At 42.0% G+C, this 20,606-nt stretch overlaps 1 protein-coding gene across 1 annotated transcript; it reads right to left on the bottom strand.

Moving 5' to 3' along the window:
- Positions 1-7,801: 7,801 nt before the first annotated feature.
- On the bottom strand, positions 7,802-18,560 carry MED21 (mediator complex subunit 21). Its single transcript, XM_034783044.1, has 4 exons — positions 18,436-18,560; positions 17,257-17,371; positions 14,539-14,639; positions 7,802-9,219 (listed from the first exon to the last, which is right to left on the bottom strand). The coding sequence occupies exons 1-4, from the start codon at positions 18,475-18,477 to the stop codon at positions 9,043-9,045; spliced, it is 435 nt and encodes a 144-aa protein (XP_034638935.1). The 5' UTR covers positions 18,478-18,560; the 3' UTR covers positions 7,802-9,042.
- Between the last annotated feature and the right edge of the window lie 2,046 nt (positions 18,561-20,606).

Raw genomic sequence — 20,606 nt, 5'->3', positions numbered from 1 at the left:
CTCAGGGGCAGGGGAGTGACGAGGGAACGCGGCGAGCCAGCAGTGGGGGAGTGAGGCAGCTTGCTCTTCCCCAAGCTGTTGTTGACGTGCTTCACCCTCCTGTAAACAAGTCTGAGGTGCTTCATGTGCTCCTGGGATGAAGATGGAGTCTAGTGAATGCCCACCTCCTCCAGCCTCCATGAAATCTCCCGGTACAGGGTATGTTCCTGTCACTCTAGGCGAAGTCACAGAGGATGATTTATCCTGACCACACACTCCTCTGCACCCAAGTATGCTCCAGAGACCAAGCAGCTGCTCTTGGAATATGATCCATGATCACCAGTGCTGATCAAGTCTTCACAGGAGAACTTATCTTAAGAGCTCAGTGCAGGTTGCTACTACCGCTGGCACTGTGGGGGATCAGAGACCTTTAGATCTTTGGGTAAGGGTCAATGCATTGTGGGAATGGTCGTGGAGGACTATTAGTACATGTGACCTGGTACACAGCTCTTGCCCCCATCCATACTGCACTGTAGAATGGGTACAGAGCGATGCCACAGTAGAGGCATGTATATACCTACATCCTTCATGTGTGCTAGTTTTCCTGCACTACGCTGTCCTCCAGGAACATGTTTCAGGGCTTCAGATGTGGACAATATGGGTATGTGGCACAACACACATGTAACCATGTACAGTCACAAGTGTAGCTGCAGCCCTAGAGGATCTTGGAACCCTAATCACAGAGTCCGTACTGATGAAGCCTGGAGGCTCGCCTGTACCCAAATCAGGATGTGAGGTCTCCAATACAGTCTTATGCTGAAGAGACTGAGTCTTATTGAAGTAAACTCATTAGAGGAGAATGAATCCTCTTTTCATGAGTCTTTCCTGGATCCTCCAAAGATCTCCTTGGTGTAGGTCAAGGCAAATATGCAGATGTGGAGGGGGCACTATGTTTACTGAAAGACTCATGGCCAGAAGGGGTCTCCTGGCCTGGATCCTAAGCTGGATGGACAGAATGCTCCATGATTAAAAGCTTAAGTTTTAGCTCCCATTTCTTCCTAGCTCTTCTTTTAACTGCTGAGCAGGTGCTACACTTTTCAGGGATACGCATTTTCCCTAAGCAGTGGGTACACCGGGAACATCCGTCACTTGCTGTAATAGCTTCCCGACATGTGAGGTAATGTTTGAAGCCTGGAGATCCTGGCATGTCCTTGGATGACGGGGATATCTAAAATACATTAAAAAAATCTAAGGGGAAAGGGATTATAAAACAAACCCGTCTACAAAATGAATTAAGTATAAGAATAAATTAAAGAATTAGACTGAGGAACAAGCCTTGACTAGTATAAGAGGACACACTAAACGCTCCATCTCAGGACAAGGCAGTTGAGAAGGGTGGTTTGCTCACACAGCGCTGTAGATCCTTGGCATGGGGCACATGATAGTGGAGAGTCATGCATGAGCCAAATGGGCATTACCACCACCAATCTCCAATCAAAGGTACATGGGGTACATGTGCACCTGAAGTGGAGCACCCATTGTGACACTACCTGAAGAACAGCAATTTACTGCGCAGCAAGCCAGGGCATGAATCTACAGGAAGCCAGCTTGCCCTGCAGTAACACTGTATGTGGATGCTACTACAGTCCACTGAAAGTCCTGGATTGGCACTTGGCATACTACATTTTCAAGTAGTAATATGCTAAACTGCATTGAGGGTCTTTCACTGCACTGTAGCAGTGTCCACACAAGGAATGCAGCAAGTTGGTGCACTGTAGAGTCATACCCTGGCTTGCCATGCCATATTTTGCTAGGTGGGTTTTCTTATCCATTGTGATGTTTCCTTTCCTATCATTTCATACTATATCTCTTTAGGATGAATCACACACACAGAGCCATAGGAACCAATCCATAAACAGTTACACACATGCTTAGCTTTATGCATGTGTGTGGTCTCAATTAATTCAAGTGTTTGCAGGATGGGGTCCTTAGTCCTCTGCATCTTACATTTTCATATAGCTGTGTAGTCTACAGGGTGGTGGTTTTGTAACTGCAGAATTCATGTAGCTCCATAACCACCTCACTTGTACGATTTTAAATAGGAGCCTGACAGGAGTTTGTTACTATTTTTGAAACAATGCTGAGTGAAAACGGTGCATTGAAAACACTCATTGTCAAATACAGTCTGAGAACTCTCCTTCGAGTTCTATGTTCAGTACACACATACAATGCTTGCTGGGACGTGAGAAGATGTTTATCTAACTGTAGGATCTTGAAAATGTCCAGATATCAAAATTAATGTGCTTACTTACTCTATCAATATAAATGTTTTAAATGAAGTTGGTGGCAGGCAAAAAAAAAAAAAAAGTAATCTACACTTTTCAGATACCTGCAGAGAACAAGTGTGAGAGAACTTTGAAAGTCGTCTTATCAAACAGCTATATCAAACAGCACAGTCATATCGCCTCCCTCCTCAAACTCTTCCACTGGCTTCTCACCCTCTTCAGAATTCAAGTCAAAATTACCCTAATTTTAAAACCTCACATGTTCTTGCTCCCATACAACAGAATTGTTCAATGGACTATCAGCATACTAAGGAGAGCAGGATTTGTCCCTTTCTCTCTCCACTCCTTTCCCATTCCTATTGCTTCAGCAGCTGCCTCCTCTGCCTCATTCCACAATTTTACTACTATGTGGGTGCAAGAACCTCCTTCTCTGCAGCTCCCGGCATCTGCAATGAACTTCCTAGGCCGCCTCCTCATTATTTTTCAATCTTTTTAAATCTCAGCTGGAAACAGGTTTTTTTCCCCCCCCCTCTTGTTTCTATCCTTTAGGCTGCGATTCAGAAAAACACTGAAGCACGTGCTAATTTTAAATGTGCTGAAAGTGACAGTATGTGCTTCAGTGCTTTCCTGAATGGGGGCCTCGATTTCCATTTTTATTCTGTAAGTGTACTGGGTGTGGAAGGATAGTCTTTTAGCTGCACAACAGGGCCTGGAGCCACAAAGCTAGGGTTCTATTCTCAGCTCTGCCACAGATGACCATACTAAAGCTGGCCACATCACAATCTCAGTTTCCCCATCTATAAAATGGGATAAATATTTTTTTTTCTATTGTACCTATTATTAAAACTATGAAATACTTTCAGCTACAGCACCATTGTAAATCCAAAGTAACTCCAGTGTAACTGACAGTAGAAACTGGTACCCTCAGGTTTAAAGCACTATTACAAATACAAAATGTTATACAAAAACATGATAACTATACAGATTTACATATTAAAAGTATGAAGAGAATAGAGTCAATTTCAGTAGAATATATGCTATATAGTTACTATTAGACTTGATTACCATATCCTTTTCCAATCTTGGTAAGTAATATTTACTCCTTTAAATAAGTAAATATCGAGTCTGTCAACAGAGGAAAAGCTGATGCAGAGGAAGGTATGTTTACATAAACATTGTGCTATGCTGTGTGAATGCTAATTATAAAGAGAGATTCAGGAGAAGCCCAGTCCTGATACTGGTGGCAGTCTAACAGTTCACAGAATAGACAGCCCTTTTGTACTTGGAGTTGGAGCTAGACATGCATCTATATAATAAATCTGTACAGAATGCTGCATTTATATTTCACACTAGTGAAACTAAGAAATGAAAAATCCCATAATTTCCCACCAAACAGACAGACTATACAATTCTTCTTGTATCCACTGAATGCAGAATTGAATGCTATACGAGTTTTTGACGCTGGTTCCAAAAAATTGGAAGTTGTTATATGGCCTTCTGGGATTTAAATACTCACACAAAAGTGTACATGGCCCTCAAATTAAGGATTCATTATAAGGACAGACACACACACACAAATCGTTAGCTACATTAAGACAGCCAAAAATTTCCCAAACACCAGTTCCATAAATATTCCCAATTTGAAACTGAGTGTAATACAAGGAAATGAAACAAACCCTAGATAACATAACTGGAGCACTAGGAATACTCATTTGTAATATAAACCTAATATTTTTATCTTCTTTGATGCTGGAGCAGATTCACAGAAGTTAGAGATGAAAAGATCCTATTAGATTATCAAGGACATGATCCATGGCCCATTGAAATCAATGGAAAAATGTCCATTAAAATTCAATACATTTATAGTCCCTTTTTCCAGTCTAAGTTTAGATATCTGGAGTGACAGGGCTTCCATTGTTTCATATGTAAATAGATTTAACAAACTAATGTGTATATACCGAAATATAATTTATTTCACTTTATGGCACAGTAGTGATCTGGAAGTGATTATAATGAAGTCTCTCTCTGTCTGGAGCACTGACTAGGGATCATCTGGTAGGAGCAGATGGGTATATTACACATGATTGATTTTCTGTAATTACAGGATGCAGATCCTGCATGCCATGTTCTCTCAGGGCTTCAGATAAAGCATCAACCTCACCATCACCACTTTAGTGTGGAATTCCACACTCCACATTAGACCAGCTCTATGATGAATGGGTTTCTATGCAGTTTCTTCTGAGACCTTTGAGAGCACCCTGACGGTCATCACTAGGAATGAGACTGATATTAATACTCTTATCTATTCCATTGCTTTGCCTACAGGAAAAAATAACCTTTGATTGAATAGTACAGTAGGGAAAACAACACTAACACCAACATAGCTCCTCTACAACTTCATTCCTCCTTTCCTCTTTCATACTCATTAAGAGCTATGAACCCCTTCTGATGCTAATATACCTCTAAGTATTTGTTCCCATTAATGCTTGAGACACTTATTATTGCAAATAAGTCACCCACCTCAATGGCTGTGAATAATACAGGACTAAAAATACAGAAGAGATGTGAATTCACACTATTTGAAAGTACTTTTCTTTCTGAATTCACCCCACTCTAGTCTGGTAGCTTATTTTGCTGAAACTGAATAGGCACTGTGAGGAGTTCCTGTCCTCCTAGCATAGATGCTTATAGTAAAGAATCTGAGATTTCAAGCAGCCATTTTTTATTCAACTGATTGCAATCTTTGCTAATGGGTGCTGTGGATTCTCAGCATAGAATGCTCTTGCTCAGTTGAAGTGATTTAAATTATTATTCACTGGAATCTTCCATTAAGTGCTGGGTCATCTTTCCTCAAAGCACAATTTGTTCCCTGGGAAGTATTACTTGTCAAGCCCAATATTCAAAGCTATTTCACCTCTTGCTCAACATTTTTTTTTCCTTTCCATAACAGCATGTCTCCATTTATTCTGGCTTCTGTGGAAAAAAATGAGTTCTGTTTGCTAGGGACCAAAAGAGATTTCAGATTTTTCTAATATTTGCTGTGTCCTATTATGTTTTTGAGCAGATTCTGAGCCATTTGGTGGAGTTAATAAAGATCTCAGCTAGAATAAATTGCCTTCTCTCAAGACCTTGTGAGGAGCAGATACAGATAACAAAGCAGATCTAAACTGTAGTCTCAGAAACCATAAGCCAAATAAAGAGACCCGAACTTCTTAGTATTTTAAGATTTCATTTTTGGGATTTTGGGGGGGGGGGCGCATCTTTGAAGTGTAGCTTAGTTTACCACTAAGCCTCAGCACAGCTAATATTGAGATGGTCCAAACACGTGGTTGCAAGATGTCCTCATAAACATCAGAATAAGGCAGCTAAAGACAAAGGAAGACTCCTAATTTTCAAACGCACCTCATTATGGTAGCCTAAAGATGAAGATATACAACCTCCATCCTTAAAGGCTCAATAAGACTTAAAGTGCAATTCATAGACCCTTTTACTATTCCTAGATAGCATGGTGAGATACACATTACATATGTAGGCAGTCACCCTCAACTTCCAGATGGCTTCCACTGCTTCATTTCTTCCCCCCAAGGTGCTGCTGAGCTGCACCAACAGCTTTCCTTTATCTCTACTACCCAACTGAGGCCATGACAAATCTCAAGGATCATTAGTGCTGTCACTTCTCTCCCCCCCAACCCCCAGTTATGAGTTAAATTACTCCTTACACACTTAATGTATTGGTTTTTGGGGGGGGAAGAGGGCGGGAATGCACTGCACAGCCTCAGGCCCTCCCCTTTTATGCAAGCAGTTCCATGCTTTCAAGCTCTACCTTGTCCTGAACATAACCAGTAAATTTGGGAATACTAGTTTTAATCCACTTTCCATTAGTACTGAAACAAATGCTGTCTATGAAAGCACTGCCATAACATATTACTACTTGTTATATAAATCATCCTTATTTCCCCCATTCTGTGCTGCAGACCTGCCTATGACTCAGACCGGACAACAGAAGCAAGGGGGTGTAGGTTGAGCTGTTAGGTTATAAAGTGCAGGTGAAAGTTTGCATTGTGGGACTCATGCACATCAGTATGTGACCCACCAATGCTGAGTAACAGATGGAAGTGTGTTTTAGAGGTTGTAACTGAAAAACAATCACCCTCTTTAAAAAGAAAAAAAAAAGAAGCATTTAACCAATTTCCTTGCTTTGTTTTATTTTTATTATATTGTCAATAAGCAAATGTTGACATTTTAGTAGAAATGTTGAGCTAGACATCAAGGGGACACACAAAATGTGTGCATGCCCTACGTTCCACCAGCATAAGAGTTAAAGTTCTTCACATGCAGAACAGAAATAGCTGTTGAAACCAGTACGCACTTTAATATAAAGGTGGCTGGCACATTAATATACTAGAGTAAGCAGCAAGCATGAAGAAAATACTACACTAAGGCAATGTTTTAAACAAGGAAATATTGAAACATAAAGAGCACAAAACTGAAGTATCCAAGGATGATGTAACCATGCAGAGAGAACTTCTGAATAGCTAAGAAATATTGAGCTTGGGTTTACTTCTGGCAAGTAAATAGCTGACAACACAGATCTTAGAGCCACTGTGCAACTACACAGATGTTAAAATGTAATTAGGGAATCCATTTGAGAGTGTGAATTCAAGATTTGGGCTACCATGCCATTTAATCCATCTCTATTGAACTCCTGTAGCAATATATTAAACCTCAAAACTCCTGTGAGATTGGGAAGTTTTCTCCATTTAACAGATGAGAAAATAGATGGCTAGCTCCAAGTTAAGTGTTCATTAATTTTGGTACCTCACTTTCAGGGCACAGAACTTGAGACATGAGCATGTTTTTTTAGATGTGCTGAGCACATCTCCCATGACTTCAAATTGCAGTTGGTGTCTGACATCTATTTAAAAAAAGAAAAGAGTCAGGCCCTCAGAGTCAGCACCTAAAATTAGTACATATTTGTGAAAGACTGAGCTCTAGTGATTTACCAAGAGACAAAAGAAGCCTATGGCATAGCTGGGACCACAGCATGGGCCCCCTTCTATTTGAATTAATAGACCATGTTTCCTTTCTTCCTTGTATCTAGGTATTGCAGGAGTCTCACAATAGCAGGTGAAGTTCGCCATTTAAGTGTAATTAAATCCTACATTTCCATTTTAGCAACAACGAGCAGTACTTACCACTTCATATTTAATTATATTGTGAAAGTCCTCTTTAGAACAGCATACTGCTACAGTTGTAAGTGTACAAGGCGTGTCCCATGACCTGCTCCACTCTTCCTTTTACAGCACCATTTAATGGGTGTATGGCTCCTTGCATCCATTGCCATTGGTAGGTTGCCAAAAAACAAGTTCAAATTGTTTCAGACCAGCTGAACACAACAGAAGCATAACAGTTCCATGTACATTAGGGAAATTTTGACTGGTACACACAGATAAACAATTTGAATCAGGAAAACGAGTAGACTATATACACACACACACACACACACACACACACACACACACACACACACACACACAGACTCCAAGAGAAGCCAGTCTATCTTCAACAACAAAGTAGCCAAAGTAAAATTTTTAGATTGCTAAGGGAGAAGGGTGTACACTCCCATACTTATGCCACAAAGTTCAAATATTGATCCAAACATTCCTAAAAGCTTATACTGTTTGAATCGAGCACAATTTTTCTGTTTTTAATTCACACCATTAGGGGCACAATTTTTTTCAGGATAGAAGAACTCGAATATCTCAGGGACTACTCCTTTCATATTTACACTCACACAATGTTCAAGGAGTGGCTACAGCCACTGCTTACACAAGAGAAATATTAGAAAGGAAGTTAGCTTCCATTGCTGGCTTCTATCCCTACTGGACACCTTTTGTTTCTCCTCCAACTCCTCTGATGCAACAACAACCAGCAGCTCCTCTTCAGGAGCATCTGCTTTTACAGGCACACTCTTTGTCATGAGAAACCTAGCATATGTAGAAGCAGCCGGAAGCAAAGGGGTACAGCCAATCCCATATGACCTGCTAGCAGCCTGCAAGGAACCAGGAAGTCCATCAGGAATCACTACTGCTCCAAAGTCCCATTTTACAGGATGCAGCTGGCAAGAAATCTGTATACTAGCTTGCAGCCAAAGAAGATAAAATACAGTCAAGTAATAAGTATGCCAAAGTGTCACAGCAGAAATGGTAATTAAACAGTATATACAGCAATGCAGGAGGTGAGCACTGGAACAACCTCAGAATGCACAGCACTTTGCTCATAGAACTCTGCACAGTGAAGCTCTATTTCCTGCAAAAGCCTCACAATAAAATAAGACCCCCTAAACTTGAAGATTTAGAGGAGAGAGAGGTTACCAAAAATATGCTGAGAAAATTTTTTCCCTTATTCCCCAGTAGGACTATACAAATTTACATTGTGAAGATGACAGCCCATTAGATACACATCTATGCATAAGAGAAGCTAAACTTAAAAAAAAATAGTATTTTGAAATAAAGGAAATGCATTAAATGTGCAGTGCCAGCAACACGAACACCAATTCTTAGTTTATAAATGCTTTGCATACCAAACTTGAGGCTATATAAGAAGACTTTAAGGCTTTGACAAGTGACATGCTTTTACCATAATCAGTTCACTCAAAATATTTACACAACAGTATGGCTCACTTACTGTAAGTATTTGATACAGAACTTTTTTCAAAAATATGATTTTATTCACAATCTAAAAGTTCACTTTTGCAGCAAAATGCTGCCCCCTGCTGCTATGAATCTGGAACAGGTTGGCTATGAGTACCACTTCTGGTCTTCAGCTGTGATTGAGCAATATCTGCTAGGGCACTCTGTATCTTTTCTAGTAGCATATCCCCACGATAAACAACCTCTTCCAGACGGGCAGCTGCTTCATGGTTTTCCTCCTCTAACCGATACAGACTAGCAGCCTTTAAATACAAAAGAAAAAAAAGTTAGGCGATCTTGAACATCACATAAGGCAGAGTTTTCTTCAAAGGGATGGATGGAGGAGTTGTCCATGCCCGTGATGAAACACAGTAAGAGCCCCATCTTTAGCTCCTACATCAGTCATTCTCTGCTGGAGTCCATGACTATAATTTACCTATTATAAGTTTGCCATCTAAAAATGCACTCCTTACGTGGAGATTAAATTCATCAACAAAAACATCTGTTTTTGTATCTCAGATTGCCAATTTTAGATTAACTCAATTTCAGTTTTCTTAACAAACAAAAATCAGAATCTTTGTCCCAACTCAAAAGAAATGAGTAAATTGTAAGACTTTCAGATCTCACAGTGTTAATTACTTTGTACTACAAAGTACTACATTCCCCAACAAACTCATCTTTGGAACTGCACAGCCAGTGCCCGCAGTGAGGGCCATTAGACATATACATGTGGAGGACAATGGGAATTAGAATCCAACTATTTGTTCAATAATTTAACTGTAAATCGCATGACATGTGACGGTAGCTAAAATATGGGCATTTATACTAAAGATGTGGTAATGGACTAGCTATCTGAACAGAAAAGTGAAAAGAAGTCATGTCTTGGGTGAACAAATGTGGCAGCCCTATCTATATGTTCAGCATACTGTCTGTGGCACACTGAACAAGAAATGCAGCTAAGGGTTACTTGATTAACAGCGAACATGCTATTGTTGTGAGATTTACGCTGCTGGCGTGCTACGGACAGTTCAAAGCTCAAACTGACCTATCAGCCACTTACATGTTCACATAAATATACCAATCAGTGATGTCATCTTCGAACTTGAAGGACGATCATCATCATTTAGGATAAATTCATGAAATTAGGTTTCAAGTCCAGCTACATTTTAAGTTACGCATTAGTGTCAATAAATATATATATTGCACCTTTAGAACCTCCACTGTTTTACTGAGATAAGCATTCAGCCAATTTCATCCACCCCTATAACATAGCCCCATAAGAATGGATTGTGATATTTGTTTGCGACAACACACTAATTTAAGAATGGAAGTAAAGAATAAACAAAAAGCCATATCCAATTGGAAGTGTAACCAGAGGACAATTTGACCAGGACTAACATCTACCCTTGCACAAAGGGGCCATGGAATCTTTAATTATCACAAGCATTGGTCAAGGTCTTTTTTTGAAAATGGAAATGCAGTGGCCACTAAAAATCAGGCATAGGCACTGGTGCAATATCAGCTCAGAGGAAAGCATGCTGTCTACTGGGTCATCAAAACCAGTTTCTCTAGTTCAGTGGTCCCGTGAAGCGGCGGCATTTTGGCGGTAGCGCTTCTTGACGTTGCTACTTCACGGCAGCATTTCGGCGGCTGCTTGTCCGGCAGCCAGTAGGCGGGCGCACATGGATGCCCGTGGGCACCACGTTGGGGACCCCTGCTCTAGTGCCTTGGTTTTCCCACACAAGTGTTATTAGGGTCAGATATGGCTCAGCTATGACACATGACAACATCATAATCTGTGGTATGTCTGCAGATAACCTGAATAGATTTTAATCTTATTTATATGGACTGTAAAATTACACTGATGCTTACATGGTCTGAGTTTTTAATGCAACTAATATGTTTAGATACTACTATAACTAGAGATCTAGCAGAATATAGTACTTTTGTTCAATATCCTCAAACTATTTGAACAGTATTTATTAAGCCTTATTTATGCTTCTCCAGTTTAAGATATGTCTAATCTCTTTAGTAATCTGCAGCTATCAACTCATCTCCAAGAACTGAAAATACAAAGTTTACTCATCGGTCTTAAAATTGCTTCAGTGTAGCATAGGGAATTAGGGCTTGTCTTTGTACACATATTTACACAAAGTAATTTAAAAACTAAAAACAAAAACCCAGAAGCTAGGGCTAGGAAGGGCAAGAAAGGAGGGCCACTAAGCAAGCCTTGTAGAAAGAGATGAGCATTGCAGTAAACTATTTTGAGAGGTAGGACTGATTGCTGGAGAGACCCTAGCAGGATGCACATGGGCCCTTCGGACGGAAAAAGGTTTGGGGAAGCAAGTTTGATCTGCTGACCTGCAGGAAGGTTTCCTTATGGAGCCAAGAAGTGGAAAGAACTAACATTTCAGAAATGCTAAAAGTCCTTTAGAAAATGAGTGGTTTATACACAAAACAATAGGACCATGTCAGATACAGTGTTTAAGTGAAACTCGCTTGTGACATGCTCTAAGAGAGACTAGATGAAACCTGCTTTGAGAGCCAGAAAACATGCCAGTTTCTTTTAATAAGAGAAAAACAAAAGGTATATTAAAACAGTTGTGTGTTTAAATATTAACTGAAAAAAAACAGATGGCTCTCAAAAGTAGTTTCACATGGTAATGGAGAGGGCAGTTTCTTTAGGAGCCCTGGGAAAAGAAAAATGAATTTAATATAGCTCAGAGTTCCAAGGTTTAAGCCTTCCCATCCTGCTTCAAGTTTTAAGTTAGGCTATGTAAGATTTCCAATAAATGAAGTGGTTCATTTCAGGTACTGTATTTTCTGGCGTATAAGACTACTTTTTAACCCAGGAAAATCTTCTCAAAAGTCGGGGGTCGTCTTATACGCCGGGTGTCGTCTTATAGGGCGGGTGCTGAAACTTCCGAGCCGGACTGGAGAATCTGCGGTCGCCGCATATGGTGGGGGGAGCTCAAAAACGGCCGCGGCCGCATCCCCACCCAATGACGAGGTGAGGGGGCGCCTCACCGGGAAGGTGTAAGTGAAGGGCGGAGCAAGCTGCAGGCGTCCGGGACGCCCGGGGTATGGAAAAAAAGAGATAGAGCAGCGCTGTGCCCAGAAAAACACGCCTCTTTCACCCGTCTGGCCCGCCCTTGTATCCTATTACCGTACCTCCTTCTCTGCCTCTTAGATCTCGCTCCTGAGGACTGCAGTGAAGCGGCGCAGGCGCGCATGTGCGAGATCTGAGAGGCAGAGAAGGAGGTAATAGGATACAAGGGTGGGCCAGACGGGTGAAAGAGGCGTGTTTGCGCTACCGCTCTGATAGTCTTGGAGACAGGGAGGGCTGGGCAGGCAGGGAGAGCTGACCAATCCAAGCAGGCTTTGTATACAACAACCAGCCAATCGCCGGTAAGGTACATCGCTTGCCGTGATTGGCTGGTTGTTGTATACTGGGTACCACATACAGTACAGCACCAGTATCTGTACCTGTTCATACAGTATAGCACCAATACATACAGTACAGTATACAAATGTCCAACAGTCAAAACCCCATCATGGCTCCACCAGCAAGAAGAAAGAAATATGAAGCCAGTTTCAAACTTAAAGTTGTAAACTTTGCCATGGAACATAATAACTGCGCTGCTGCAAGACAATATGGAGTAACAGAAAAGATGGTTCGGGACTGGAAAGCAAATGAAAAAGCATTAAAGAGTATGCCAAGGGGTAAGTGTGCATTAAGAAGAGGCACTCCACATTGGCCAGAACTCGAAAAACATGTAGCAGACATGGTGAATGAGCATCGCCAAAACGGTTATGTAGTGACACGAAATAAAATACATTTGTTTGCACTTCAGTGGGCCAAATCTAACCCAGATCACAGCAACAGATTTAAGGCCACTGTATCCTGGTGTACTAGATTCATGGGAAGGCATAATATGGTACTGAGGCAAAAGATGAAAATTGCCCCAAAATTACCTGCAGATCTTGATAGCAAAGTAAATAGTTTCCATCGATACGTAATACAACAGCGCACTAAACATGGCTATGCATTAAGTAGTATTGGAAATATGGATGAAACTCCAATGAATTTTGATATGGTTGGAAATAAAACTGTCCATCAAAAAGGTGAAAAAACAATTTTAATTGAAACAACAGGACATGAGAAGTCCAGTTTTACAGTGGTACTAGGATGCACAGCTGATGGCGCCAAACTGAGACCAATGATTATTTTTAAAAGAAAAACAATGCCGAAATTCAAGTTCCCTGTTGGTTGTTTTGTACATGTGAATGAAAAAGGCTGGATGGATGAAGAAGGGGTAAAGCTATGGCTTGATAATGTATGGAGCAGGCGACCAGGTGGACTTATTCAAAAATGTAGTCTACTGGTGTGGGATATGTTCAGGGCTCATTTAACTCCCAACACCAAGCAAATGCTTGCAAGACTAAACACAGATGCGGCAGTTATTCCTGCAGGATTGACATCGTTGGTACAGCCACTGGATGTGTGCCTAAACAAGCCATTTAAAGATCGCATTCGAGAACAGTGGAATGAATGGATGGTTAGCGGCGAAAAGTCATTCACAAAAGGAGGAAACATGCGTGCTCCACAGTTGGATGTTTTGTGCAAGTTTGTCATAAAAGCCTGGAATGATATTGATGCAGAAACAGTAATCAAGTCTTTCAAGAAGTGTGGCATATCAAATTCATTAGATGGTATGGAGGACGACTACTTGTGGCAAGATGAAGAGGAAGCCGAAGCTGAGACCACACCATCTGATATGGAATTCGATCCATACGATGACTGCCTTACAAATGTATCACAAGATGTCATTGATGTACTTATGATATCAGATGACGAACAGGAGGATTTTGAAGGCTTTTAAAGGGAAACTGTCACGCCAGCAAAACCTGAAAAAATACCGTAGCTTGCAGTTATGATGGGCGTTGCTAACTCGCCAGGGACTTGCCCGGCACTTGCTCTCTCTCTCTTGTTTGTTATCTTCCTCCTATCATCATCAGTTCCAGTTTGGTTGACAGCTTAGAAAACAAACAGCATGGCAGCTCCCATGGGTTTATTGTCTTATCCTTCCTTTCAGCTTTAGAGTGAATTAGGAAAAGTTTAATCCACTTGCACTGTTTTATGTTTACATGTTTGATGACAAACAGCCTTATGTTTATAAGTGACAGTTTTCCTGCTAAGTACCTGCATGTCATAAGCATTTGAATTAAAATTACCATATTGAAATCAAATCTGATGTTTTTTTAATTTTTTTTTGGTGTGCGTTGGAAGAGGGGTAGTCTTATACGGCGAGTATATCCCAAACTCTATATTTTAACTGGAAAAGTTGGGGGTCGTCTTATACGCCCAGTCGTCTTATACGCCGGAAAATACGGTACTTTTTTCTTGGGGAGAGGGAGTGGTGGACAAAATATTCCCTCAAACTTTTTTTTTTTTTTTTTTTTAAACTGAGCTAAGATTATATCCTTTACGCCACCTGCTACTTTGGTCTGGGATATCCAGAAGGGACTAAGAGGGTGGAGATATTTTTGGTGTGTTTCAAGTATTTTAGAGATATTCTTACCTGCAAAGCTGCTGTTGATTCTTCACTAGGTAATGAATCTATTAAAACATCAATATCCTTAGCAGTTCGTGCAATCAATGCTGCAAACAACTGAGCATATTCTATTAGAAAAAAAAAATCAGATCAGACTATTACAATATCTATTACAATTTAGTTTAACTTTTCAGAGGAGAACAGTGATAAACTTAGTGCTCATTGAAGGAACAAATGACCTAGAATTTTACTCCGAATTCCAGAAGACTTGCACTGATTTCTAACGCCAATGTATTCTAAAACTTTAAAAACTCTTTCCAGTATTAAAGACAGTGGCAATATCTTCCATCTCAAACAAATCTAGTACATGTTAATGTTCAAAGATTGATTCTAAATCCTACCTTAAACAATCTAACCAATGGCATTGGAATAGCAGTCTCCTTACAAAATAAGGCAGCTCTTAAACCAATTACTGCATTCTAGCAGCATATCAAACATTCCAGTTACAATATGTTACATATTCTGGAGCATCGAGATGCCCTAATCCAGGGGTCAGCAACATTTCAGAAGTGGTGTGCCGAGTCTTCACGTATTCACTCTGATTTAAGGTTTCGTGTGCCAGTAATACATTTTAACGTTTTTAGAAGGTCTCTTTCTATAAGTCTATAATATATAACTAAACTATAGTTGTATGTAAAGTAAATAAGGCTTTTAAAATGTTTAAGAAGCTTCATTTAAAAATAAATTAAAATGCTGAGCCCCCCCCCGACCAATGGCCACGACCTGGGCAGTGAGAGTGCCACTGAAAATCAGCTAGCGTGCCCCCTTTGGCACGCATGCCATGGGTTGCCTACCCCTGCTCTAATCTTTCAATCCTTTCCTTGAATTTGGCCATTGTGCTAGTTAAAAAAGAGTAAGGATTAGATTAGGATAATGCGATTAAAGTGTGAAATTTATGAAATGTTTACACCAGCTTGGTAACAGATCAAAAGAAGAAGGATTCTTAATATGGTTGCTTAATATTTACAACTACGACAATTAATTTTACCACTTAAACTTAAAACGCTTTTACTTTATTAATGTATAATGCACCTGGAAAAGCTTAGTTATCACTGTTAGTGACAGGATTTTAATTTAACTTCTAAATAACATGAAAATGTGTGGTGTACTTTCAAAAGGATATTGCTAGTTTAAAGTCAACTCTGAATGAAAATGTTTTAAATCATGTTACATGTAAAACCCCAGGTTATTATAGCTAAAAAACAGAAAGCTGTATTTCCTCAGCTTACTTTGTACATTTGCCATACTTTTAGTCATATTCACTGTTTCCCCTGTTTGTATAGGTCTCTCACACAGCTGCAAGGGAGAGAAAATTTTAAGATAGGAAACAGACTATAAAACTCAGGGAGAGGTGTAGTAAACTATATTTTCAAACTTGACTGTATTTCAGAATGACAATGTTCACTTAAATGTGTACTGTGCCATCACCTTATATCACCTTGATATAGAAATATTAAAGTTCTACCGATTGTACTTAAGCTTTCAAAGATATCACTACCTGAAGATAAACTTACAGGGAGACTGATCTGCCAAGAAAACTGTGGCTTGTCTAGAACCTGGACTTTAACTTGAACAGTTACAATATGCTAAAATACAACTTGCCTCATCTAGTTTAAGACTGTTACATCAAGTCATCTTACCTGATCTAATGCCTTTAAACCTTAAACAAAAACTTGGGCTCCTGAATCATCACTTAGCAGATACCAGTACCTGGGACTGGACCAGCTGCCACTAGAAAGGGAGCAAGCGAAAGCTCTGCTTTTTTACACCTTTAACTAGCTCCTCACAGCTGTCTCCAATATCAGATGGCAAGCCCCTATAGGCCACTGTAGGACTGGTTGACAGTTTTCCAGAACGGCAACAGAGCATCATTTGTGCACTGTGCTACCCTCAGTTGAGATTCCTGAGGTCAGACCTAATCTGATCCAAGACATGTGTAAAATATAGGGGACTAAAGAGCCATTTAGGCATATAATGTGTCTTAACTAGAAAGCCACGTTTAAAAATATTCAAAAAATTAGGGCCATCCCGAGCATATAAATAAATATTTTTAAATATCACATATCCATATGACTGAGCTTTCTTCCCAGCTTGCTTTGTTTTTTCATATGAAGTATGATATTAGATCATATACTTTATCTTTAGAAAAATGGCCAGAATTAATCTATAAACAAGTACCAAAAACTCTTTTCCATCTGTAAACTAATATGGATGTTAACTTTTATAATTGCAGACATTAGAGAGAAGGTATTATTCCAAAAACATTAAAAGCAAAAACATAGACAGACAGATAGATTAGCTTTATACTCAAAAAAATGTAAAATTTCACAAGACTAGTATATACTTGGTTTGGCTTTTAGAAACAGAAGTTTCCTGAACACTCAGAATCTCCTCATAACAGTGTTCCTTATAAAATGACTGATGTTTGTATTATTAGATCTATATAAAAAAAGGACCATGAGATACACACATTTCTGTGCTTAGCTTTGTCAAAAAATATTTCCCGTCTCAATCAATTCACTTCCCTACAGAATGTGCAATTATCCATAACTTGGCCTGAATCACAACAACTGTTACAACTTCCGAAGAAAGTTTCTTAAGCCTGAAGTTACTTAATTCTAAACTGACACTACTATTTTACTAGAGAGTAATCATGTTTAGTTAATGGACACACATAAAACTGACCTTCTGTAGGATTAGCTGGCTGGTCTTTGTTTATCGCTGTCTGAATGTTACTGAAGGAGGCAGGTGGGCCACATTGCTGCAATACCCCAATGGCATTACAAAACTGATCTGCAAGCTACAGGCAAGATGAAATATCATTTTAGTCTGTATTTACACTAAAGATAGTCAGTTTAAACTTTTTGCCCCAACCACTATTACATAGAATTGCACTTCAATAAATGAAAATAGTTAATCCAAGTCTGTAGTGAAAATCCCAATCCTGCCTTCTGTGCAAGTGGACGACTGATTGCACTGAGACCCCATGACAATGCAACTGTCCACTCCCACAGATCAACTAGCAGGATCAGGGATTAATTAAGATGCTATCATTAGCATACTCAAATCCAGGACAAAATTTTGGTTCCTAAATCCTGGCCTTTAGCAGCTCAGCCCGCTGCAGAGATAAAATGTTTTCTCCCATTCCCCTGGCCGCATGGATAAGTGCTACCCAGCCAGTTACATTAAGTGGGAAGATTATTGCGATCAGAGATAGAGAGGGAGCAGTGTCCTCTCACCAGCACCTAGCAGAGAGGCTCGCTGGAGTAGAGTAGACACATGGCTTCATTCTCACACGGGCAAGTCCTTTTTAACAAAGCGTTCAGCCTCAAACCAGCTATTTCAAGAGGGAGCCGAAAGAGTGACTTAAGGAGCTTGCAGGGCTGCTCCTCTAGGGGCGACTCCCTGGAAAAGCAGCGTCCCCCCCTCAGCAGCCCGGGACGGGGAAAAGCCCCCCACGCCACTGCCCCAGGAACGGGCTGCTCTGGCCAGTCCTCACACTGGCAGCAGCGAGCTCAGTGCTGGCGCGCGGGCGGGGAGAGGCCAGTCCCGGGGCTGCGCGAGCTCAGCGTGGGGCGCCCCCGCGGAGCTTCACACGGGGAGGGGGGGGCGCGAGACCAGCCGAGAACGCTTAAAAGCCCAACGGCCTCCGCGTTTTGTTTTCAAACCGACTCCACCGTCATCCCCGCTCCGGGAGGGAGCAGACGCCTCAGGTTTGTTACCCCGCCCCCGCGGGGCCCAGACTCCCTCCCCCCAGGGCACGGGAACGACTCGGAGATGCAGGGACCGACGCGCGCTCGGCGCAGCACGGCGGGAGCCGACTCAGCCTAACCCCGATCTGAGCCGCCCCGGCTCCAACCTCACCGAGTTCACCGCGTCCTGCAACTGCGTTAACCGATCCGCCATGATCCTTCCCAGCTCCCATCCCGATTCCCTCCTGCCTATTGGGTAGAGCCTAAGCGAGGCCGGGCTGAGCAGCCAATGGGCGTTCTTGGTGTTGGACGGTTGGGCTTGAGGGGGGAGGGGAGAGTGGGCGGGGCCTTGCGTTCTCTTTCGGGTCCGACTCTCGGCTGCGGCCAAGGTGATGCCTTGGCTGCTGCGGGGCGCGCGCCCCCTGCTGGTTGAGAGGCCAGTCGGCAGCGGCCGGGGCCGCCCTCCGGAGTGAAAGGCCAAGAGTCCCGTTGACGTCAATGGGCGTTGGGTGAAGGGGCGGGGCACCCGGGGGGGGGGTGGTCTGAGTGGGCCTAGCAATGAACACAGTCATGTGATATAAATAGGGACGGAAAGAAGCTGGCCCAGGATTGTTTTAAATCGCGTTGCCCAGGAATCACGATCACAACCTTCTTCTTGACTGAGTTGAGTTTGGACACAAGCAAGGCTTTCAGGCAGGGCCGGCTTTAGGACCTGTGGGGCCCGATTCGAATACCCAGAGGTGGTCCGGGTCATCGTTGGCACTTCGGTGGCGGGGGGGGTCAACTCTGCGTCTTCCACGGCACTGAAGGACCCCTCGCCGCCGAAGACCCCGGAGAGGAACCCTCCCCCCGCCACCGAAATGCTGCCGGAGCGGACCGGCGCCGGGTGAGCCTAAGGCGTGGGGCCCTCTTAGGCGCAGAGCTCTCTTACCCGCAGGGCCTGATTCCACAGAATCAGGGGAATCAGCCTAAAGCCGGCCGTGCTCTCAGGTCCCGATTATTTTAGTGACAAATGCAGTGCTTTGTGATGGCATAATTTGGCCCATCCTGCTGTCTTAGCAACAGCCTTGAGCTAGGATGGAAGCTAAATTGTAGCTCGTCCATCGAGGCAAAGATTTGTCATTAATTTGCAGTGTTACCAACTCAGTAGTCCAGTGAACACACCAGAATCTCAGATTAAAAAAACAAGTTTCTACCCTTCATACACCCAGAGAAAAGTTGGAAAACGTGCCCACGAGATACCCTAATGACTCAGAAAGCACAAGGCAAATAAAAAGAACTCTGTATTCATTATTTTTAAAATAATCTCACGATTTTTAAAACAATCTCATGATTTTTGTATTTTTGGGATTGACAAAACTGCTTGAGCATGTTGTTGATAAACTCTCAGTCAACTAAGGCAATCATAGTTGTGCAAGTAGGTACAAAATCTTAGGCCTGGTCTACACAAGAAAATTAGATTAGTTTAACAGCATGGATCAGGGGTTTGAAAAATCCACACCTCTGAGCAGTGTAATTAAGTCAACCTAAGTCCTCCTATAGCCAGTGCTAGGTCAAGCAAAGAATTCTTTCATCAACCTAATTACCACTTCTTAGGGAGGTGGATTGCTTATGTCCATGGGAGAATCCCTCCCATTGGTGTAGGTAGTGTCTACACTGAAGCACTACAGCGGCACAGCTGTAGCATTTATTTAAGTGTACACAAGCCCTTAGAAGTTGGGGATGGAAGAGACATGTTAGGGCCAATGCAAGATTGTTTCCAAAGGCATGGCTACACTTGTAGATGTAGAGCGCTGTGAGTTAAACCAGCCCTCGGAGACCGCAGCAGAAAAAGCGCTGCAGTGTGTTCACACTGTCAGCTGCAAGCACATTGGCGTGGCCACATTTGCGGCACTTGCAGCGGCATTGGAAGTGGTGCATTATGGGCAGCTATCCCACAGAGCACCTCTTCCCATTCTGGCACTGTGGCTTGTGGGACGGGGGCGTGCGGGTGTGGGGCATTCTGGGTCCTGTCCCAATGCCCTGTGATCCATCGGTTCGCATCTCAGCAATCCCTGTGCTTCCGTCCACATTTGGCGCCAACTTTCAACGTTTTTTGTACTGCGCGCTCTGTCTTCCCTTTTGGTGTGCGGGAATGGATCCCGAACTGCTGAGGAATATGCTGACGAATCTTGCCAGCACGTCACAAATTGCAGTCAAGTTACTTCTTAAGCTACAAACTGATAGCGAGGAGTCCGACGATGATGTTCACTCGCATAACGCATACAACATGAGATTGCTTGTGGCATTCACGGACATGCTCATAATGGTGGAACGCCATTTTTGGGCTCGGGAAACAAGCAC

Source organism: Trachemys scripta, chromosome 1 (genome assembly GCF_013100865.1).
Source record: "Trachemys scripta elegans isolate TJP31775 chromosome 1, CAS_Tse_1.0, whole genome shotgun sequence".
Lineage (NCBI taxonomy): Eukaryota > Metazoa > Chordata > Testudines > Emydidae > Trachemys > Trachemys scripta.
The sequence above is the reverse complement of the archived record's forward strand: the minus strand, read 5'-3'. Positions and strand labels throughout refer to the sequence as shown.

Excerpts from the sequence above, each read along its gene's own strand:
- MED21 (XM_034783044.1), bottom strand. The coding sequence starts at position 18,477 with ATGGCGGATCGGTTAACGCAGTTGCAGGACGCGGTGAACTCG. Across the intron at positions 17,372-18,435 it reads TGCAGGACGCGGTGAACTCG|CTTGCAGATCAGTTTTGTAA; the intron begins GTGAGGTTGGAG and ends TCTTGCCTGTAG. Across the intron at positions 9,220-14,538 it reads AATCAACAGCAGCTTTGCAG|GCTGCTAGTCTGTATCGGTT; the intron begins GTAAGAATATCT and ends TTGTATTTAAAG.